General features: G+C 45.0%; 1 protein-coding gene across 1 annotated transcript in view; it reads left to right on the top strand.

Moving 5' to 3' along the window:
* grip2b (glutamate receptor interacting protein 2b) overlaps positions 1-24,413 on the top strand; it is a 202,976-nt gene that overhangs the window by 57,620 nt on the left and 120,943 nt on the right. Inside the window, 6 exon segments of the mRNA XM_082967512.1 lie at positions 2,972-3,107; positions 7,100-7,245; positions 11,186-11,272; positions 11,724-11,799; positions 13,673-13,818; positions 17,949-18,096. Coding sequence (XP_082823638.1) covers positions 2,972-3,107; positions 7,100-7,245; positions 11,186-11,272; positions 11,724-11,799; positions 13,673-13,818; positions 17,949-18,096 — 739 coding nt within the window.

Genomic DNA, 24,413 nt, shown 5'->3' with positions numbered 1-24,413 from the left:
AAGGGTTTTGCCACCAAGTACTAAGTCAAGTTTTGCAGAGGGGTCAAATACTGATTTCCCTCATTAAAATGCAAATCAATTTATAACATTTTTAACATGCTTTTTTTCTGGATTTTTTTGTTGTTATTCTGTCTCTCACTGTTCAAATAAACCTACCATTAAAATTATAGACTGATAATTTCTTTGTCAGTGGGCAAACGTACAAAATCAGCAGGGGATCAAATACTTTTTTCCCTCACTGTACATGTAGTGGGTATACTTTCCAAGTTACAATATTTCCTTTATAACATGTTTAATAACATCACAAAATAACAAACTAAATTACATTAGTGTTCTATAGATCACCTCTGACCATTCCCCACGTTCTAAGTTAGAAATATTGTTCCAGTATTTGCTTTTGAACGTGTCAGAGTTTCAGTGGGAATAGATCTGTTGAAAGAAAGAACATTCCTTTGGGCGGATGTTGAGAGCGCAAGCCTGGATCTTCTCCTTTGATTTACAACAGGATGTTAGTTGTTAACCCCCCACTAGTTCAAATCAAATCAAATCAACTTTTATTTGTCACATGCACCGAATACAACAGGTGTAGACCTTACAGTGAAATGCTTACATACAAGCCCTTAACGAGGGGACTAATTCAACTGTGGATTAAATCGACTTTAGTACATGCTGTTAAAACCCCAGGAAGAGTAGCTGCTGCCTTGGCAACAGCTAATGGGGGATCCATAATAAATACAAACACAAAAGGCTGTATTCTGCAATAGGGATGTGAGCAACAGCAACTTAATGTGTTGACAACACTGTACATAAAACAACTGTGATACTCTTTTTAACGTTTTATAAACTCAGCAGAGAAAGCATGTTCACTTGCTTTTCTTTTTTTTTTGGAGTAGATCTACCTGTTTAGGGTTGTTTGGAGTAGGTCTACCTGTTTAGGGTTGTTTGGGGTAGATCTACCTGTTTAGGGTTGTTTGGAGTAGGTCTACCTGTTTAGGGTTGTTTGGAGTAGGTCTACCTGTTTAGGGTTGTTTGGAGTAGGTCTACCTGTTTAGGGTTGTTTGGAGTAGGTCTACCTGTTTAGGGTTGTTTGGAGTAGGTCTACCTGTTTAGGGTTGTTTGGAGTAGGTCTACCTGTTTAGGGTTGTTTGGAGTAGGTCTACCTGTTTAGGGTTGTTTGGAGTAGGTCTACCTGTTTAGGGTTGTTTGGAGTAAGTCTACCTGTTTAGGGTTGTTTGGAGTAGGTCTACCTGTTTAGGGTTGTTTGGAGTAGGTCTACCTGTTTAGGGTTGTTTGGAGTAGGTCTACCTGTTTAGGGTTGTTTGGAGTAGGTCTACCTGTTTAGGGTTGTTTGGAGTAGGTCTACCTGTTTAGGGTTGTTTGGAGTAGGTCTACCTGTTTAGGGTTGTTTGGAGTAGGTCTACCTGTTTAGGGTTGTTTGGAGTAGGTCTACCTGTTTAGGGTTGTTTGGAGTAGGTCTACCTGTTTAGGGTTGTTTGGAGTAGGTCTACCTGTTTAGGGTTGTTTGGAGTAGGTCTACCTGTTTAGGGTTGTTTGGAGTAGGTCTACCTGTTTAGGGTTGTTTGGAGTAGGTCTACCTGTTTAGGGTTGTTTGGAGTAGATCTACCTGTTTAGGGTTGTTTGGAGTAGGTCTACCTGTTTAGGGTTGTTTGGAGTAGGTCTACCTGTTTAGGGTTGTTTGGAGTAGGTCTACCTGTTTAGGGTTGTTTGGAGTAAGTCTACCTGTTTAGGGTTGTTTGGAGTAGGTCTACCTGTTTAGGGTTGTTTGGAGTAGGTCTACCTGTTTAGGGTTGTTTGGAGTAAGTCTACCTGTTTAGGGTTGTTTGGAGTAGGTCTACCTATTTGGGGTTGTTTGGGGTAGGTCTACCTGTTTAGGGTTGTTTGGAGTAGATCTACCTGTTTAGGGTTGTTTGGAGTAAGTCTACCTGTTTAGGGTTGTTTGGAGTAGGTCTACCTGTTTAGGGTTGTTTGGAGTAGGTCTACCTGTTTAGGGTTGTTTGGAGTAGATCTACCTGTTTAGGGTTGTTTGGAGTAGGTCTACCTGTTTAGGGTTGTTTGGAGTAGGTCTACCTGTTTAGGGTTGTTTGGGGTAGATCTACCTGTTTAGGGTTGTTTGGGGTAAGTCTACCTGTTTAGGGTTGTTTGGGGTAGATCTACCTGTTTAGGGTTGTTTGGGGTAAGTCTACCTGTTTAGGGTTGTTTGGGGTGATTAATAGCACCCGGTCACAACGTGTGTGGGGTTCATATTCACTTTCTTTACATGTAGCTACACTGTTTCACTTTAAATGACTGTTATGCATCTTGCGCTCTTACTTGAATGATACCAGTTACATCCTAGTGAACAAACAGACAACACACCAGTTACATCCTGAGGACTCCTAGTGAACAAACAGACAACACACCAGTTACATCCTGAGGACTCCTAGTGAACAAACAGACAACACACCAGTTACATCCTGAGGACTCCTAGTGAACAAACAGACAACACACCAGTTACATCCTGAGGACGAGACTCCTAGTGAAAAAACAGACAACACACCAGTTACATCCTGAGGACAAGACTCCTAGTGAAAAAACAGACAACTCCACTTTTGTATCACGTTCTTAGGCTGGTTCCTCTCAACATCTATTCCTAATGACTCTGTTCCAAGTCATTAGTGCAACAGTATATGCTGAGAAAGCTCACTAAGCTAATATACAGCCATTGAAATCTTGGTTGTGTTTATGGGTAGAAGAGCTGATATATACTAACCAGCTGTTACCTCAGTGGTTCCTGTGGTTCTATGGCCAATTCTGATTGTTTGTCCAATTATGGGAAACAGCTGATCAGAATTTGTCTGGCTGTATAAACGCAGCCTAAGTGTCCTTGTGGTTGTGAAGGCTTGGTTACTATAACATTCATACTATTATTGACTGTGTCTGTGTGTGCTATGTGTGTTTGTGTTTGGGGTAGAAGATCTGCGGGGCGTGACGATAGTAGAGCTGATTAAGAAGGAAGGCAGCACCTTGGGCCTCACCATCTCTGGAGGAACAGACAAGGACGGAAAGCCCCGCGTCTCCAACCTACGACCAGGAGGACTGGCTGCCAGGTGAGATCTTGCTTTTGTGAACAATGATGTATTGACGTTTTTTTGTGAAAGTATTCCATGAGGGTACGAGACAGGCAAGCAAGCAAGCAAGCACATCAAGATAGAAGAGAGAGAGGGGTCAACCCTGACTTGAGCTTTCATTGACCGGAACACACAGGAGAGAGAGGTCAACCCTGACTTGAGCTTTCTCAACCAGAATACATAGGAGAGAGAGGTCAACCCTGCCATAGGCTGCTGGCTCATGTACGGAGGACTGGACTACATGTTCTCTGCCTACAATAGGCTAGACATCTTTATTGCCCATTAAACATACACTGAGCGTTCGAAACATTAGGAACACTTGCTCTTTCAATTAAGCAAGACAATTGAAACATGGATTGTGTATGCGTGCCTTTCAGAGGGTGAATGTGCAAGACAAAATATTTAAGTGCTTTTGAACGGGGTATGGTAGTAGGTACCAGGCGCACCGGTTTATGACAAGAACTGCAAAGTTATTGGGCTTGTCACGCTCAACAGTTTCCTGTGTGTATCAAGAATAGTCCACCACCCAAACGGCATCCAGGCAACTTGACACAACTGTGGGAAGCATTGGAGTCAACATGGGCCAGCATCCCTTTGAAATGCTTTTGACACCTTGTAGAGTCCATGCCCTAATGAATTGAAACTGTTCTGAGGGCAAAATCAAGGGTGCAACTCAATATTAGTTCCTAATGTTTTGTACAGTCAGTGTATATTACATAAAAGGAACATTTTCCTTCAGCTCTGCTAGACCTTCAGCCCCTCATGCTTACTCAATGTGGATGGATACAGACTTCATGTTCCCTTCCTAGTGCCTAGACCTCCAGCCCCTCACCCACCATTAACAGCCTCTGACCCAGGCTGAGTCCCAAATGGCACCATTTCCCCTACATAACACACTACTGTCCTGTGGGCCATGGTCAAACCTAGTGCACTACATAGGGAATAAGGTGCCATTTTGTCTGAAACCGCAGTCACGCTGTATCAGCCAATCAGGCCCTGATGTAGGAGGAACCATTTCACTAGGGGCAGATTTCTAAAACAAGGGATCCGTCCATAATGGCATCCTATCCCCCCACAGGGCTCTGGTCAAAAGCAGTACACTATATAGGGACTAGGGTGTCATTTGAGACAATGTCTAAGGACTTGGGTGATGATGCTAAAAATAGGCACAGAGTCTTGGTCTTTGGGCATTATGGGCTTGGGCTACTGACTGACCTATTTGGCTTTTAAAGAAGGCTTTCCCCCTAGGAGATGTACAGTTGAGCTGCTCTGCAAGTTGTATTTTCTATGCTTTAGCCTTAGCTGGACAATTTATTTAGAAAAGTGGCTTTTATCCAAAGCTGTCTGACTCTGAATAAAGAAAGTGGGGCATGTAAAAGTCTCAATTTACTTATGACTGGCATATTTAATGCAGATACAGTATCAGCTAAATTAGCAATGTACCAACAAAGTAGTATTAATTCTCACATGCAAGTAGTCTCTCTTGTCAGGCTCATGGGTGCTGTGGCTAGTATCACTAACATGTGAAACTCCTATATAGCAGCATAATAGCCTGTTGGCATTGTAGATCTGTCACCATGTGTAACTGTGATTACTTTAATCTCAGTGGGTGTGTGAGAAGTCCTCATCTAGGAGAAGCATCAAAGGAGCTTACTTTATGTTTTCACTTCCAATGTTAAGTAGCTTGCAACATCATAGTATTATTCTATGTACAGTAGGTGGAATTACATTTGTTTGTACAGTAGGAGAGGAGAGGACTTTGTCAGATGGAGTATTTCATTGACATTCTCTACCTTTTGACAAACTCGCCTCCCTGAAACTCTCTGACTCCTACCGCTCTACCTCACAATCCTATTATACGAAACATCAAAAAACCTTTTCCGGGGGAGTCCGCCTTCAATACTTCAAACCAAAAGTTATCTATCTGGCACTCTCTCACAACCAACAAGGAACGCATCGATTAACTCTTATCTGGTGGATGGGCCAAAACATTATAATATAATAACTCTGTCTGGTCCTATCTGTTTGTCTGTGTGGAACTTGCAACCAGAATGTTGTGTTGTAGAATATAATGGAACCAGAATGTTGTGTTGTAGAATATAATGGAACCAGAATGTTGTCCTGTAGAATATAATGGAACCAGAATGTTGTGTTGTAGAATATAATGGAACCAGAATGTTGTCCTGTAGAATATAATGGAACCAGAATGTTGTGCTGTAGAATATAATGGAACCAGAATGTTGTGTTGTAGAATATAATGGAACCAGAATGTTGTTTTGTAGAATATAATGGAACCAGAATGTTGTGTTGTAGAATATAATGGAACCAGAATGTTGTGTTGTAGAATATAATGGAACCAGAATGTTGTGTTGTAGAATATAATGGAACCAGAATGTTGTGTTGTAGAATATAATGGAACCAGAATGTTGTGTTGTAGAATATAATGGAACCAGAATGTTGTGTTTTAGAATATAATGGAACCAGAATGTTGTGTTGTATAATATAATGGAACCAGAATGTTGTGTTTTAGAATATAATGGAACCAGAATGTTGTGTTGTAGAATATAATGGAACCAGAATGTTGTGTTGTAGAATATAATGGAACCAGAATGTTGTGTTTTAGAATATAAAGGAACCAGAATGTTGTGTTTTAGAATATAATGGAACCAGAATGTTGTGTTGTAGAATATAATGGAACCAGAATGTTGTGTTGTAGAATATAATGGAACCAGAATGTTGTGTTTTAGAATATAATGGAACCAGAATGTTGTGTTTTAGAATATAATGGAACCAGAATGTTGTGTTGTAGAATATAATGGAACCAGAATGTTGTGTTGTAGAATATAATGGAACCAGAATGTTGTGTTTTAGAATATAATGGAACCAGAATGTTGTGTTGTAGAATATAATGGAACCAGAATGTTTTGTTGTAGAATATAATGGAACCAGAATGTTGTTTTGTCGAATATAATGGAACCAGAATGTTGTGTTTTAGAATATAATGGAACCAGAATGTTGTTTTGTCGAATATAATGGAACCAGAATGTTGTGTTGTAGAATATAATGGAACCAGAATGTTGTGTTGTAGAATATAATGGAACCAGAATGTTTTGTTGTAGAATATAATGGAACCAGAATGTTGTGTTGTAGAATATAATGGAACCAGAATGTTGTGTTGTAGAATATAATGGAACCAGAATGTTGTGTTGTAGAATATAATGGAACCAGAATGTTGTGTTTTAGAATATAATGGAACCAGAATGTTGTGTTTTAGAATATAATGGAACCAGAATGTTGTGTTTTAGAATATAATGGAACCAGAATGTTGTGTTTTAGAATATAATGGAACCAGAATGTTGTGTTGTAGAATATAATGGAACCAGAATGTTGTGTTGTAGAATATATTGGAACCAGAATGTTGTGTTGTAGAATGTATGAAATAGAATGTTTGTCCTGAAATGTGTTTTCTCCCTGAAGCGAGGAGACTACTGCTGGGTTGGTAATATATTTTTGATAGGCATCATTGTGCCAAATTGCCAAGGCCCCAGGTGTGTGTGTGTGTGTGTGTGTGTGTGTGTGTGTGTGTGTGTGTGTGTGTGTGTGTGTGTGTGTGTGTGTGTGTGTGTGTGTGTGTGTGTGTGTGTGTGTGTGTGTGTGTGTACCCAAGGGGGAGAGAAAATAAATAACATTCCTAATTACCATCTAAATGAACATATGTTAACTCTCTGTAGCAAGCCACTGAGAAGATATACAGGAGACAATCAATCTTATTTTATAGTTGCCATACTACAGAACTTGATTGTTATTGATTATGAAAGTAATCATTTTAAATTATGTTTAGCATTATAGATATGAATCAACCCCTTGTTATTTATCTGTCGTCGATCCTGTGGCCTAAAGGTTTAATGAAAGGCCGGATCTATAAATATCAGCTAGATAATACTGTATGTCTTTGTCCTCCTGTCTAACAGGAGTGATCAGCTGAATGTTGGCGACTACATCAAGTCAGTGAATGGTATCAACCTGACCAAGCTGAGACATGAAGAGATCATCAGTCTGTTGAAGAACGTGGGAGAACGAGTGGTGCTGGAAGTAGAGTACGAACTGCCCCCTTCAGGTAGGAGCAGCTTGATTTGATTGATTGATTGATGGTTGATTTCTCTTTTCCTTAGTCTAGACCCCAGTTATCAGATACTATAGACCCCAGTTATCAGGTACTACAGGTCCCAGTTATCAGGTACTACAGACCCCAGTTATCAGGTATTACAGACCCCAGTTATCAGATACTATAGACCCCAGTTATCAGGTACTACAGGTCCCAGTTATCAGGTACTACAGGTCCCAGTTATCAGATACTATAGACCCCAGTTATCAGATACTATAGACCCCAGTTATCAGGTACTACAGGTCCCAGTTATCAGGTACTACAGGTCCCAGTTATCAGGTACTACAGACCCTAGTTATCAGATACTATAGACCCCAGTTATCAGGTATTATAGACCCCAGTTATCAGGTACTATAGACCCCAGTTATCAGATACTACAGACCCCAGTTACCAGATACTATAGACCCCAGTTATCAGGTACTACAGGTCCCAGTTATCAGGTACTACAGACCCCAGTTATCAGGTACTACAGACCCCAGTTATCAGATACTATAGACCCCAGTTATCAGGTACTACAGGTCCCAGTTATCAGGTACTACAGACCCCAGTTATCAGGTACTACAGACCCCAGTTATCAGGTACTACAGACCCCAGTTATCAGATACTATAGACCCCAGTTATCAGGTACTACAGGTCCCAGTTATCAGGTACTACAGACCCCAGTTATCAGGTACTACAGACCCCAGTTATCAGGTACTACAGGTCCCAGTTATCAGATACTGCAGACCCCAGTTATCAGGTATTACAGACCCCAGTTATCAGGTATTACAGGCCCCAGTTATCAGGTACTACAGACCCCAGTTATCAGGTACTACAGACCCCAGTTATCAGATACTACAGACCCCAGTTATCAGGTATTACAGACCCCAGTTATCAGATACTACAGACCCCAGTTATCAGATACTGCAGACCCCAGTTATCAGGTATTACAGACCCCAGTTATCAGGTATTACAGGCCCCAGTTATCAGGTACTACAGACCCCAGTTATCAGGTACTACAGACCCCAGTTATCAGATACTACAGACCCCAGTTATCAGGTATTACAGACCCCAGTTATCAGGTATTACAGACCCCAGTTATCAGGTATTACAGACCCCAGTTTTCAGGTACTACAGGTCACCGTTATCAGGTACTACAGGTCCCAGTTATCAGATACTACAGACCCCAGTTATCAGGTACTACAGGTCCCAGTTATCAGGTATTATAGACCCCAGTTATCAGATACTACAGACCCCAGTTATCAGGTACTACAGGTCCCAGTTATCAGGTACTACAGGTCCCAGTTATCAGGTACTACAGGTCCCAGTTATCAGGTATTACAGACCCCAGTTATCATATACTACAGACCCCAGTTATCAGGTATTACAGACCCCAGTTATCAGGTGCTATAGACCCCAGTTATCAGGTACTATAGACCCCAGTTATCAGGTACTATAGACCCCAGTTATCAGGTACTATAGACCCCAGTTATCAGGTATTACAGACCCCAGTTATCAGGTACTATAGACCCCAGTTATCAGGTACTATAGACCCCAGTTATCAGGTATTACAGACCCCAGTTATCAGGTATTATAGACCCCAGTTATCAGGTACTACAGACCCCAGTTATCAGGTACTACAGACCCCAGTTATCAGATACTACAGACCCCAGTGTTCAGGTACTACATACCCCAGTTATCTGCTATTATAGACCCCAGTTATCAGGTTCTACATGCCCCAGTTATCAGGTATTATAGACCCCAGTTATCAGGTATTACAGACCCCAGTTATCAGGTACTACAGACCCCAGTGTTCAGGTACTACATACCCCAGTTATCAGGTACTACAGACCCCAGTGTTCAGGTATTATAGACCCCAGTTATCAGGTACTACAGACCCCAGTTATCAGGTATTATAGACCCCAGTTATCAGATACTACAGACCCCAGTTATCAGGTATTACAGACCCCAGTTATCAGGTACTATAGACCCCAGTTATCAGGTATTATAGACCCCAGTTATCAGGTATTACAGACCCCAGTTATCAGGTATTACAGACCCCAGTTATCAGGTACTACAGATCCCAGTTATCAGGTACTACAGATCCCAGTTATCAGATACTACAGACCCCAGTGTTCAGATACTACAGACCCCAGTGTTCAGATACTACAGACCCCAATTATCAGGTATTCCAGACCCCAGTTATCAGGTATTACAGACCCCAGTTATCAGGTATTCCAGACCCCAGTTATCAGGTATTATAGACCCCAGTTATCAGGTACCACAGGTCTCAGTTATCAGATACTACAAGCCCCAGTTATCAGATACAGCCAAGAGATTTACCTGCTCAGTTTACGTGGTCTGCCAGTATGATATCAGTGTTGCCAATAAGACATCTCTATGTGTTCCCCGATCTGCCATTCTAGTAAAACAGACATTTAACACTACCATTTGAACTTTACAAGCCTAACCAATTCTGCATGACCTTACAGATTTGTAATAATATTCTGTCTATGTATCATTGCTGTTCGTCGGTTACTGGGGACTAGCCCAGTAAAACCTATGATTTAACGGCGGTGACATCATTCATATGCCTCTCACTACCATTCTGTACTTCTCTGTACCTTTCTCTCTTTATCCCTCTCTCTTTCTCTCCCTCTAATCCTTCTATTTCTTGCTCTCAATCTATCGCTGTCTCTCAATAAGCCTTCAATAAGGGTTTCAAATTTGGGGAAATTACACTCTCCAATTGTTTTATTATTTTGACATTTTTTTTCTCTCTCTCTCTATTTCTTTCTGTCGCTCTCCCTCCTAACTTTTTCTCTCTCTCTCCCTGCTTCTACCTTTCTCTCTCTCAATTCAATTCAAGGGCTTTATTGGCATGGGAAACATATGTTAACCTTGCCAAAGCAAGTGAAGTAGATAATAAACAATACAAATTAACAGTAGACATTACACATACAGAAGTTTCAAAAGAATAAAGACATTACAAATGTCATATTATGTCTATATACAGTGTTGTAACGATGTGCAAATAGTCTCTCTCTCTCTCTCTCTCTCCCTCCTTCTACCTTTATCTCACTCGCTCCCTTTCTTTCTTTCTTTTGATCTCTCTCTCTCTCTCTCTCTCTCTCACACTCTCTCTCTCTCTCTCTCTCTCTCTCTCTCACTCTTTCTCCCTCTCAATTCAATTTCAATTTAAGGGCTTTATTGGCATGGGAAACACATGTTAACATTGCCAAAGCAAGTGAAGTAGATAGTAAACAAAAGTTAAATAAACAATACAAATTAACATTAAACATTACACTCACAAAAGTTCCAAAAGAATAAAGACATTTCAAATGTCATAAATGTCGTATTATAACTCTCTCTCCCCCCTACCTGTACCTCTGTCCTAACCCCCCCTACCTGTACCTCTGTCCTGAACGCCCCTACCTGTACCTCTGTCCTGACCCCCCCTACCTGTACCTCTGTCCTGACCCCCCCTACCTGTACCTCTGTCCTGACCCCCCTACCTGTACCTCTGTCCTGACCCCCCCTACCTGTACCTCTGTCCTAACCCCCCCTACCTGTACCTCTGTCCTGAACCCCCCTACCTGTACCTCTGTCCTGAACCCCCCTACCTGTACCTCTGTCCTGACCCCCCCTACCTGTACCTCTGTCCTGACCCCCCCTACCTGTACCTCTGTCCTGACCCCCCCTACCTGTACCTCTGTCCTGAACCCCCCTACCTGTACCTCTGTCCTAACCCATCCCTACCTGTACCTCTGTCCTGACCCCCCCTACCTGTACCTCTGTCCTGACCCCCCCTACCTGTACCTCTGTCCTGACCCCCCCTACCTGTACCTCTGTCCTGACCCCCCCTACCTGTACCTGTCCCATTCCTTTCTCTCTCTCTCTGGTTCTCCTCCAGCACCAGACAGCACATCAGGTGTGATTTCCAAGACAATCGAGATATGTTTGCACAAAGAAGGGACCAGCTTCGGCTTCGTCATGAGAGGTACTATACTATGTCACAGATCCTGTTTTCCTCTTGTCTTCTACTGGTTAATTTGACTATGTTCCAGTCACTAACCCTAACCCTAACCCATAAAGAAGCACACTCAAATTGATTTAAGCTAGCCTCAGCAGTTTCAACAGTGTCCCCACTTGGAATTGCTAATTTCCTAACAACGCCATCCACAGCCCAATAAAATACTGAGTAATTTGAGCTGTAGGGAAATCAATCCAAGATTAACTGCACAGTTAGCATGGAAGATTATTTTTAGCTGTTAGCGTCTGAAAGGATTAGCGAAACAGAGTAAAATATGACCACACATTCCGATGCTTCCTTTATTGGTTAACAATGTTTTTATGCAGATGTTTGTTAGGTAAATGCCTTATTAAAAGTAATGCGAGACCTGTATTACCAAACCGCTTCCTCACCAGGTCTGTTTCATGTGACGTTTCAGGGGGCTCGCACGAAGACTGGAACAAATCACGCCCCCTAGTGGTGACGTACGTCCGGCCGGGAGGTCCTGCAGACAGGTATGGTGGAACACCTGAGTCACATATGGTATCCTATTCCCCATATAAAATGAAATAGAATATTACTTTATTTTGACCAGCTTTGGTATGTCAGGAATGTTGTCTTGAGCTTTGCTACCACAAGATACAATACTTATTTTTGAGAAGGGGCACAGGGTCAGCTGCAGTTCAGTACATATCCCCTCGAGCTATTTTATAGTACACTATATAGGGTCTAAATGTAGTGCACTATTGGTGTCATCTGAGAGCCTGTGTTAACTTTGTTCTGTTTGGCTGAGAGGGATATTGAATATATGAATATGTCTCCTGAATATTTTGTCTGGCGCTCGTTACATATGCCTGTGTTTTCCCTTTTTCCTCTCTTCCCATCCAATTGTAAAATAAGCGAGATGAGAAATGTCGGAGAAGAGTGGGGAGAGAGGAGAGGTAGAAGGAGAGAAGAGGAGAATTGAAGAGAGAAGAGGAGAGGTAGAAGTAGAGACAGTGGAGATGAGAGGAAAGGAAAAGAAAGGAGGAGAGGAGAAGAGAGAAGAGGAGAGAAGAGGAGAAGAAATGAGAGGAGAAGAGAGGACAAGAGAGGAGGGGAAGAGAAAAGAAGAGAGTTGAGGAGAAGAGAAAAGAGGACGAGAGGAGGGGAAGAGAAGAGAGGACAAGAGAAGAAAAGAGAGGAGAGGTAGAAGGAAAGGAGATGAAAAGAGAGAAGAGAGGAGAGGGAAATAAATGAGAGGAGAGAAGAAAAGAGGAGTGGAGAGGAGATCTAACAGAGTGCTCTCTTCCTGCCGTAATGAAACTGGATTTATTCAGTGTGCCACTTGGCAGAGGGAATGGAAATGCTGCTTGGGTTTTCTCTGCCATTTGTAAGATAGTCAGAATGTAGTTACAGAACATTGTTTGAGATGCGGCCCCTTAAATACCATGTGACAGGTCGCAGAAACTGGAACAGAACATGCAATTATTCTCCTTCTCCTCCCTCTCCTCACCCCCTCTGTCCCTGTCCTTCTTCTTTCCCATCCTTCTCTCTCTGTTTCTCTCTTCCTCTGTCCCGCTCTTTCTCTGTCCCTCCCTCTCTCTCTCTCTCTCTCTCTCTCTCTCACTCTTTCTCTCTCTCGCTCTCTCTGTTCCTCTCTCTCTCTCTATCCCTCTCTCTCTCTCCCTCTCTCTCCCTCTCCCTCTCCCTCCCCCTTTGACCCACAAGACTGTAGGGTGTAGCTGTCTGAGGCATCTTTCCTCTCTGTGCCTTTGGTTCAGTCAATGTTCCTCTGTATCTGTTGTCTCCAGTGACTGTGGTTGTCTTCCATTAATACTTGTCGCCAGGATCTAAGTTGTGTAGAATTCCTTAATAGTTTGGTTGGATAGAAGCCATATTAATTTACAAATGTCTAATGTGACAGTTTTTGTAAACAGTTTTTTGCTTTGCTTTACCTTTCACATACATCAAAAAGAAAAGCCATGGGTTTGTGATTGCCCACCCCGTAAAAAGGATCTGCGCATCTATGTGTGTCTTGTATAACATATTTTCACTAGGTTGTTCCTGGTTAGGTCACATGGCCAGCAACAAAACCTGGATATACTAATGAATCTATCCCTGTTTATTGAACCAAACAACAGTGTCCCATCTCTGCCCATCTCTTCCCTTTTTCTTTCTCTATCCTCTCCCTGTTTCTCTACTCTCCCTGTCTCTCTCCTTTCCCTGTCTCTCTCCTCTCCCTGTCTCTCTCCTCTCCCTGCCTCTCCTCTCCCTTTCTCCCCTCTCCCTGTTTGTCTCTCTTACTCTCTCTCTCTCTCTCTGTCTTTCTCTCTCTCTGTCTCTCTCTTTCTCTTTCTCTTTCTATTTCCCTCTCTCTCCTTGTCCCTGTACCATGTACCCCTGTAGAGAGAGCACTCTGAAGCCGGGCGACCGTCTGATGAGTGTTGACGGGGTACCTCTCCACAGTGCCAACCATGGAGATGCCCTCACCGTGCTCAACCAGTGTGGTCAGGAGGCCCTTTTCCAGATCGAATATGACGTCTCTATCATGGGTAAGATAAACCATAGAGATATGATATACTCCATCAGAGAAAACTCTCCTGGAGAAATAAATAAGTAATAATTAAATAAATAAAGTAATTTCTTCTGACTGTTCGTTGTCTGGCATCCAGACTGAATGTTTACTTTATTTAACTTTTTTTATTTGTTTGTTTCACCTCACTGAAATGTGAAATGGAATAATATTCATGGAGTAATATTCATGAGGTAGTATTCATGGTGTAATATTCATGGGGGAGTATTCATGGAGTAATATTCATGGGGTAATATTCATGGTGTATTATTCATGGAGTAATATTCATGGAGTAGTATTCATGGAGTAATATGAATGTAGTAATATGAATGTAGTAATATGAATGTAGTAATATGCATGGAGTAATATGCATGGAATAATATTCATGGAATAATATTCATGTAGTAATATTAATGTAGAAATGTTAATGAAGTAATGTTAATGAAGTCCAGCCCAGTCAGCCCAGTCAAAACTGTTCGCTGCTCTGGCACCCCAATGGTGGAACAAGCTCCCTCACGACGCCAGGACAGCGGAGTCAATCACCACCTTCCGGAGACACCTGAAACCCCACCTCTTCAAGGAATACCTGGGATAGGATAAAGTAATCCTTCTAACCCCCCCCTTAAAAGATTTAGATGCACTATTGTAAAGTGGTTGTTCCACTGGATATCATAAGGTGAATGCACCAATTTGTAAGCTAAATGACTTAAATGTACATGTAAATGTAATGTAATGTAATATTAATGTAGTAATGTTAATGAAGTAATATTAATGTAGTAATATTAATGTAGTAATATTCATGGAGTAATATTAATGTAGTAATATGCATGGAGTAATATTAATGGAGTAATATTCATGGAGTAATATTAATGTAGTAATACTCATGGAGTAATATTAATGTAGTAACGTTAATGAAGTAATATTAATGGAGTAATATTCATGGAGTAATATTAATGTAGTAATATTAATGGAGTAATATTAATGTAGTAATACTCATGGAGTAATATTAATGTAGTAATGCTAATGAAGTACGATTAATGTAGTACTATTCATGGAGTAATATTAATGTAGTACTATTCATGGAGTAATATTAATGCAGTAATACTCATGGAGTAATATTAATGTAGTAATGTTAATGAAGTAATATTAATGTAGTAATATTCATGGAGTAATATTAATGTAGTAATACTCATGGAGTAATATTAATGTAGTAATGCTAATGAAGTAATATTAATGTAGTACTATTCATGGAGTAATATTAATGTAGTAATACTCATGGAGTAATATTAACGTAGTAATGCTAATGAAGTAAAATTAATGTAGTAATATTCATGGAGTAATATTAATGTAGTAATATTCATGGAGTAATATTAATGTAGTAATACTCATGGAATAATATTAATGTAGTAATGTTAATGAAGTAATATTAATGGAGTAATATTCATGGGGTAATATTAATGTAGTAATATTAATGTAGTAATATTAATGTAGTAATACTCATGGAGTAATATTAATGTAGTAATGTTAATGAAGTAATATTAACGTAGTAATATTCATGTAGTAATATTAATGTAGTAATATTAATGTAGTAACACTCATGGAGTAATATTAATGTAGTAATACTCATGGAGTAATATTAATGAAGTAATATTAATGTAGTAATGTTAATGAAGTAATATTAATGTAGTAATATGCATGGAGTTAGGGGCGTCTGGTAGACTTCAACTTCAGATTGAAAAAAAACCCTCTGCTCTGGAGAAACATTGTGTTCGTTCTTAGACAGAAGTCAAAAGTTAAGTGGCACTCCTGCTACTCTCTGTGGTAGGGAGTGCTCTCTCCTTGTTTTGTTTAATTGTGAATCTCAAATAGCAGGTTTTCTATCTGGCTGAGTGGCAGACTGGAGACCCTTCAATCCCTCCCCCAGTATTGAGGTTAAAGTGACTACCCAGTGTTGCCACTTGCTAATTAGATTTTTCCAGAACAATCTGTAACACCTTGCCAACAGCCCGCCCTAGCGAGCCACGCCCACTAAGCCTGGAACAGGGAGAAGTACTCCCCCCAGTCTCCCTTTAGACAGGGTTCTCTGACATGGTAGAATTATGTACTGGGACTGGGTCCCAGGCAGACACAGCAGACTAACTCGGTTACAAAAGGTTGCGTGTTCTCTTCGTATATATCAAATCTGCAGAAAGTAAGCCCCCCTATTGAGTACAGTGTGTGGTAAATGGTAAATACGCTTAGCTAGCTGCAGATCTGTGGTTAAAGAAGGAGACAATGGAAACAGCTGTTGTTGTCTTTTACTCCTCCAACATCCATTCCCTATCATCCAATATTACAACCAGCTACCACCACAGAATACAACAACCAGCTACCACCACAGAATACAACAACCAGCTACCACCACAGAATACAACAACCAGCTAACACCACAGAATATTAAAACCAACTACCACCACAGAATACAACAACCAGCTACCACCACAGAATACAACAACCAGCTACCACCACAGAATACAACAACCAACTACCACCACAGAATATTAAAACCAACTACCACCACAGAATACAACAACCAGCTACCACCACAGAATACAACAACCAGCTAACACCACAGAATATTAAAACCAACTACCACCACAGAATACAACAACCAGCTACCACCACAGAATACAACAGCCAGCTACCACCACAGAATACAACAACCAACTACCACCACAGAATACAACAACCAACTACCACCACAGAATACAACAACCAGCTACCACCACAGAATACAACAACCAACTACCACCACAGAATATTACAACCAACTACCACCACAGAATACAACAACCAGCTAACACCACAGAATATTACAACCAACTACCACCACAGAATACAACAACCAACTACCACCACAGAATATTACAACCAACTACCACCACAGAATACAACAACCAACTACCACCACAGAATGCAAAAACCAACTACCACCACAGAATACAACAACCAACTACCACCACAGAATACAACAACCAACTACCACCGCAGAATGCAAAAACCAACTACCACCACAGAATATTACAACCAACTACCACCACAGAATACAACAACCAACTACCACCACAGAATACAACAACCTACTACCACCACAGAATACAACAACCAGCTACCACCACAGAATACAACAACCAGCTACCACCACAGAATACAACAACCAACTACCACCACAGAATATTAAAACCAACTACCACCACAGAATACAACAACCAGCTAACACCACAGAATACAACAACCAACTACCACCACAGAATATTACAACCAACTACCACCACAGAATACAACAACCAACTACCACCACAGAATATTACAACCAACTACCACCACAGAATACAACAACCAACTACCACCACAGAATGCAAAAACCAACTACCACCACAGAATACAACAACCAACTACCACCACAGAATACAACAACCAACTACCACCGCAGAATGCAAAAACCAACTACCACCACAGAATATTACAACCAACTACCACCACAGAATACAACAACCAACTACCACCACAGAATACAACAACCTACTACCACCACAGAATACAACAACCAACTACCACCACAGAATGCAAAAACCAACTACCACCACAGAATATTACAACCAACTTTGAATATAGTGTACAAAAGCATTAATCGATAGCTGTATTTTCCTGGCTGCGGTACTGCTGGTTTTCATGCTTCCCCTCTAATCAGAGACTGAGTCAGACCTCTCTGGACAATTAATGACAATAATTGACCAATTATTTCCAGGTGAAAAAGGAAAGCAGCGGTACTTCAGTACCTCGTGGGCCTGAACCGAACTGCCCTGGACTAAAATGGCTGATAATTGTCCCATGTTCCTGCTGTTAACTCCTGATTATAATAACTGTCTGGGAGGTGGAATCTGAATGCCATATCATTGTCATCATACAGTTACAGGCACTAAAACATTGTTAAAACCCTGTACTGTGGAACAGCTTTTTTCTGACTAATTATCAAAAGAAAGTGCAAGAGCATTGCATGAATATTGTGATAATTGTTCTACCAATACTACCGCAACTGTATTAAATTCAATCTTCATCTGTGCCTTTCAGATACTGTGATTAATGCATCTGGTCCCCTATTGGTGGAGATCGCCAAATCACCGGGGGCAGCTCTGGGTATCACCTTGACAACCGCCACCCACAGGAACAAACAGGTCATCGTCATCGACAGGATCAAAGCAGCTAGTGTGGTGGACAGGTGAGCTGACAGACCCACAGCTAGTGTGGTGGACAGGTGAGCTGACAGACCCTTAGCTAGTGTGGTGGACAGGTGAGCTGACAGACCCTTAGCTAGTGTGGTGGACAGGTGAGCTGACAGACCCACAGCTAGTGTGGTGGACAGGTGAGCTGACAGACCCATAGCTAGTGTGGTGGACAGGTGAGCTGACAGACCCATAGCTAGTGTGGTGGACAGGTGAGCTGACAGACCCATAGCTAGTGTGGTGGACAGGTGAGCTGACAGACCCATAGCTAGTGTGGTGGACAGGTGAGCTGACAGACCCACAGCTAGTGTGGTGGACAGGTGAGCTGACAGACCCATAGCTAGTGTGGTGGACAGGTGAGCTGACAGACCCATAGCTAGTGTGGTGGACAGGTGAGCTGACAGACCCATAGCTAGTGTGGTGGACAGGTGGGCTGACAGACCCACAGCTAGTGTGGTGGACAGGTGAGCTGACAGACCCACAGCTAGTGTGGTGGACAGGTGAGCTGACAGACCCATAGCTAGTGTGGTGGACAGGTGAGCTGACAGACCCATAGCTAGTGTGGTGGACAGGTGAGCTGACAGACCCATAGCTAGTGTGGTGGACAGGTGAGCTGACAGACCCTCAGCTAGTGTGGTGGACAGGTGAGCTGACAGACCCATAGCTAGTGTGGTGGACAGGTGAGCTGACAGACCCATAGCTAGTGTGGTGGACAGGTGAGCTGACAGACCCATAGCTAGTGTGGTGGACAGGTGAGCTGACAGACCCTTCAGCTAGTGTGGTGGACAGGTGAGCTGACAGACCCATAGCTAGTGTGGTGGACAGGTGAGCTGACAGACCCATAGCTAGTGTGGTGGACAGGTGAGCTGACAGACCCATAGCTAGTGTGGTGGACAGGTGCGCTGACAGACCCACAGCTAGTGTGGTGGACAGGTGAGCTGACAGACCCTTAGCTAGTGTGGTGGACAGGTGAGCTGACAGACCCACAGCTAGTGTGGTGGACAGGTGAGCTGACAGACCCATAGCTAGTGTGGTGGACAGGTGAGCTGACAGACCCACAGCTAGTGTGGTGGACAGGTGAGCTGACAGACCCATAGCTAGTGTGGTGGACAGGTGAGCTGACAGACCCATAGCTAGTGTGGTGGACAGGTGAGCTGACAGACCCATAGCTAGTGTGGTGGACAGGTGAGCTGACAGACCCATAGCTAGTGTGGTGGACAGGTGAGCTGACAGACCCACAGCTAGTGTGGTGGACAGGTGAGCTGACAGACCCTTAGCTAGTGTGGTGGACAGGTGAGCTGACAGACCCATAGCTAGTGTGGTGGACAGGTGAGCTGACAGACCCATAGCTAGTGTGGTGGACAGGTGGGCTGACAGACCCTTAGCTAGTGTGGTGGACAGGTGAGCTGACAGACCCATAGCTAGTGTGGTGGACAGGTGAGCTGACAGACCCATAGCTAGTGTGGTGGACAGGTGAGCTGACAGACCCATAGCTAGTGTGGTGGACAGGTGAGCTGACAGACCCTTAGCTAGTGTGGTGGACAGGTGAGCTGACAGACCCTCAGCTAGTGTGGTGGACAGGTGAGCTGACAGACCCATAGCTAGTGTGGTGGACAGGTGAGCTGACAGACCCACAGCTAGTGTGGTGGACAGGTGTGCTGATAGACCCATAGCTAGTGTGGTGGACAGGTGAGCTGACAGACCCACAGCTAGTGTGGTGGACAGGTGAGCTGACAGACCCATAGCTAGTGTGGTGGACAGGTGAGCTGACAGACCCATAGCTAGTGTGGTGGACAGGTGAGCTGACAGACCCACAGCTAGTGTGGTGGACAGGTGAGCTGACAGACCCATAGCTAGTGTGGTGGACAGGTGAGCTGACAGACCCTTAGCTAGTGTGGTGGACAGGTGAGCTGACAGACCCTTAGCTAGTGTGGTGGACAGGTGAGCTGACAGACCCATAGCTAGTGTGGTGGACAGGTGAGCTGACAGACCCATAGCTAGTGTGGTGGACAGGTGAGCTGACAGACCCATAGCTAGTGTGGTGGACAGGTGAGCTGACAGACCCTTAGCTAGTGTGGTGGACAGGTGAGCTGACAGACCCATAGCTAGTGTGGTGGACAGGTGGAGCTGACAGACCCTACAGCTAGTGTGGTGGACAGGTGAGCTGACAGACCCACAGCTAGTGTGGTGGACAGGTGAGCTGACAGACCCATAGCTAGTGTGGTGGACAGGTGAACTGACAGACCCATAGCTAGTGTGGTGGACAGGTGAGCTGACAGACCCATAGCTAGTGTGGTGGACAGGTGGGCTGACAGAACCATAGCTAGTGTGGTGGACAGGTGAGCTGACAGACCCACAGCTAGTGTGGTGGACAGGTGAGCTGACAGACCCATAGCTAGTGTGGTGGACAGGTAGGCTGACAGACCCACAGCTAGTGTGGTGGACAGGTGAGCTGACAGACCCTTAGCTAGTGTGGTGGACAGGTAGGCTGACAGACCCACAGCTAGTGTGGTGGACAGGAAAGCTGACAGACCCACAGCTAGTGTGGTGGACAGGTGAGCTGACAGACCCATAGCTAGTGTGGTGGACAGGTGAGCTGACAGACCCACAGCTAGTGTGGTGGACAGGTGAGCTGACAGACCCACAGCTAGTGTGGTGGACAGGTGAGCTGACAGACCCATAGCTAGTGTGGTGGACAGGTGGGCTGACAGACCCACAGCTAGTGTGGTGGACAGGTGGGCTGACAGACCCTTAGCTAGTGTGGTGGACAGGTGAGCTGACAGACCCATAGCTAGTGTGGTGGACAGGTGGCTGACATACCCATAGCTAGTGTGGTGGACAGGTGGGCTGACAGACCCTTAGCTAGTGTGGTGGACAGGTGAGCTGACAGACCCATAGCTAGTGTGGTGGACAGGTGGGCTGACATACCCATAGCTAGTGTGGTGGACAGGTGGGCTGACAGACCCACAGCTAGTGTGGTGGACAGGTGAGCTGACAGACCCTTAGCTAGTGTGGTGGACAGGTGAGCTGACAGACCCATAGCTAGTGTGGTGGACAGGTGAGCTGACAGACCCATAGCTAGTGTGGTGGACAGGGGAGCTGACAGACCCTTAACTAGTGTGGTGGACAGGTGAGCTGACAGACCCTTAGCTAGTGTGGTGGACAGGTGAGCTGACAGACCCTTAGCTAGTGTGGTGGACAGGTGAGCTGACAGACCCTTAGCTAGTGTGGTGGACAAGTGAGCTGACAGACCCTTAGCTAGTGTGGTGGACAGGTGAGCTGACAGACCCTTAGCTAGTGTGGTGGACAGGTGAAACTGACAGACACATAGCTAGTGTGGTGGACAGGTGAGCTGACAGACCCTTAGCTAGTGTGGTGGGCAGGTGAGCTGACAGACCCTTAGCTAGTGTGGTGGACAGCTGAGCTAACAGACCCATAGCTAGTGTGGTGGACAGGGGAGCTGACAGACCCTTAGCTAGTGTGGTGGACAGGTGAGCTGACAGACCCACAGCTAGTGTGGTGGACAGGTGAGCTGACAGACCCATAGCTAGTGTGGTGGACAGGTGAACTGACAGACCCATAGCTAGTGTGGTGGACAGGTGAGCTGACAGACCCATAGCTAGTGTGGTGGACAGGTGGGCTGACAGAACCATAGCTAGTGTGGTGGACAGGTGAGCTGACAGACCCACAGCTAGTGTGGTGGACAGGTGAGCTGACAGACCCATAGCTAGTGTGGTGGACAGGTAGGCTGACAGACCCACAGCTAGTGTGGTGGACAGGTGAGCTGACAGACCCTTAGCTAGTGTGGTGGACAGGTAGGCTGACAGACCCACAGCTAGTGTGGTGGACAGGAAAGCTGACAGACCCACAGCTAGTGTGGTGGACAGGTGAGCTGACAGACCCATAGCTAGTGTGGTGGACAGGTGAGCTGACAGACCCATAGCTAGTGTGGTGGACAGGTGAGCTGACAGACCCACAGCTAGTGTGGTGGACAGGTGAGCTGACAGACCCTTAGCTAGTGTGGTGGACAGGTGAGCTGACAGACCCATAGCTAGTGTGGTGGACAGGTGAGCTGACATACCCATAGCTAGTGTGGTGGACAGGTGGGCTGACAGACCCTTAGCTAGTGTGGTGGACAGGTGAGCTGACAGACCCATAGCTAGTGTGGTGGACAGGTGGGCTGACATACCCATAGCTAGTGTGGTGGACAGGTGAGCTGACAGACCCACAGCTAGTGTGGTGGACAGGTGAGCTGACAGACCAATAGCTAGTGTGGTGGACAGGTCAGCTGACGAGACCCTTAGCTAGTGTGGTGGACAGGTGAGCTGACAGACCCTTAGCTAGTGTGGTGGACAGGTGAGCTGACAGACCCATAGCTAGTGTGGTGGACAGGTGAGCTGACAGACCCATAGCTAGTGTGGTGGACAGGTGAGCTGACAGACCCATAGCTAGTGTGGTGGACAGGTGGGCTGACAGAACCATAGCTAGTGTGGTGGACAGGTGAGCTGACAGACCCACAGCTAGTGTGGTGGACAGGTGAGCTGACAGACCCATAGCTAGTGTGGTGGACAGGTAGGCTGACAGACCCACAGCTAGTGTGGTGGACAGGTGAGCTGACAGACCCTTAGCTAGTGTGGTGGACAGGTGAGGCTGACAGACCCACAGCTAGTGTGGTGGACAGGAAAGCTGACAGACCCACAGCTAGTGTGGTGGACAGGTGAGCTGACAGACCCATAGCTAGTGTGGTGGACAGGTGGGCTGACAGACCCACAGCTAGTGTGGTGGACAGGTGAGCTGACAGACCCACAGCTAGTGTGGTGGACAGGTGAGCTGACAGACCCATAGCTAGTGTGGTGGACAGGTGAGCTGACAGACCCACAGCTAGTGTGGTGGACAGGTGAGCTGACAGACCCTTAGCTAGTGTGGTGGACAGGTGAGCTGACAGACCCATAGCTAGTGTGGTGGACAGGTGGCTGACATACCCATAGCTAGTGTAGTGGACAGGTGGCTGACAGACCCTTAGCTAGTGTGGTGGACAGGTGAGCTGACAGACCCATAGCTAGTGTGGTGGACAGGTGGGCTGACATACCCATAGCTAGTGTGGTGGACAGGTGGGCTGACAGACCCACAGCTAGTGTGGTGGACAGGTGAGCTGACAGACCAATAGCTAGTGTGGTGGACAGGTCAGCTGACAGACCCTTAGCTAGTGTGGTGGACAGGTGAGCTGACAGACCCTTAGCTAGTGTGGTGGACAGGTGAGCTGACAGACCCATAGCTAGTGTGGTGGACAGGGGAGCTGACAGACCCTTAACTAGTGTGGTGGACAGGTGAGCTGACAGACCCTTAGCTAGTGTGGTGGACAGGTGAGCTGACAGACCCTTAGCTAGTGTGGTGGACAGGTGAGCTGACAGACCCTTAGCTAGTGTGGTGGACAGGTGAGCTGACAGACCCATAGCTAGTGTGGTGGACAGGTGAGCTGACAGACCCTTAGCTAGTGTGGTGGACAGGTGAGCTGACAGACCCTTAGCTAGTGTGGTCGACAGGTGAGCTGACAGACCCTTAGCTAGTGTGGTGGACAGGTGAGCTGATAGACCCTTAGCTAGTGTGGTGGACAGGTGAGCTGACAGACCCACAGCTAGTGTGGTGGACAGGTGAGCTGACAGACCCTTAGCTAGTGTGGTGGGCAGGTGAGCTGACAGACCCTTAGCTAGTGTGGTGGACAGCTGAGCTAACAGACCCATAGCTAGTGTGGTGGACAGGGGAGCTGACAGACCCTTAGCTAGTGTGGTGGACAGGTGAGCTGACAGACCCACAGCTAGTGTGTTGGACAGGTGAGCTGACAGACCCATAGCTAGTGTGGTGGACAGGTGAACTGACAGACCCATAGCTAGTGTGGTGGACAGGTGAGCTGACAGACCCACAGCTAGTGTGGTGGACAGGTGAGCTGACAGACCCATAGCTAGTTTGGTGGACAGGTGGGCTGACAGACCCACAGCTAGTGTGGTGGACAGGTGAGCTGACAGACCCTTAGCTAGTGTGGTGGAGAGGTGAGCTGACAGACCCATAGCTAGTGTGGTGGACAGGTGGCTGACATACCCATAGCTAGTGTGGTGGACAGGTGGGCTGACAGACCCTTAGCTAGTGTGGTGGACAGGTGAGCTGACAGACCCATAGCTAGTGTGGTGGACAGGTGGGCTGACATACCCATAGCTAGTGTGGTGGACAGGTGGGCTGACAGACCCACAGCTAGTGTGGTGGACAGGTGGGCTGACAGACCAATAGCTAGTGTGGTGGACAGGTCAGCTGACAGACC

The sequence above is a fragment of the Salmo salar genome, chromosome 22, assembly GCF_965601325.2.
Source record: "Salmo salar chromosome 22, fSalSal1, whole genome shotgun sequence".
Classification (NCBI taxonomy): Eukaryota; Metazoa; Chordata; class Actinopteri; order Salmoniformes; family Salmonidae; genus Salmo; species Salmo salar.
This window is presented reverse-complemented; position numbering and strand designations above follow the sequence as displayed.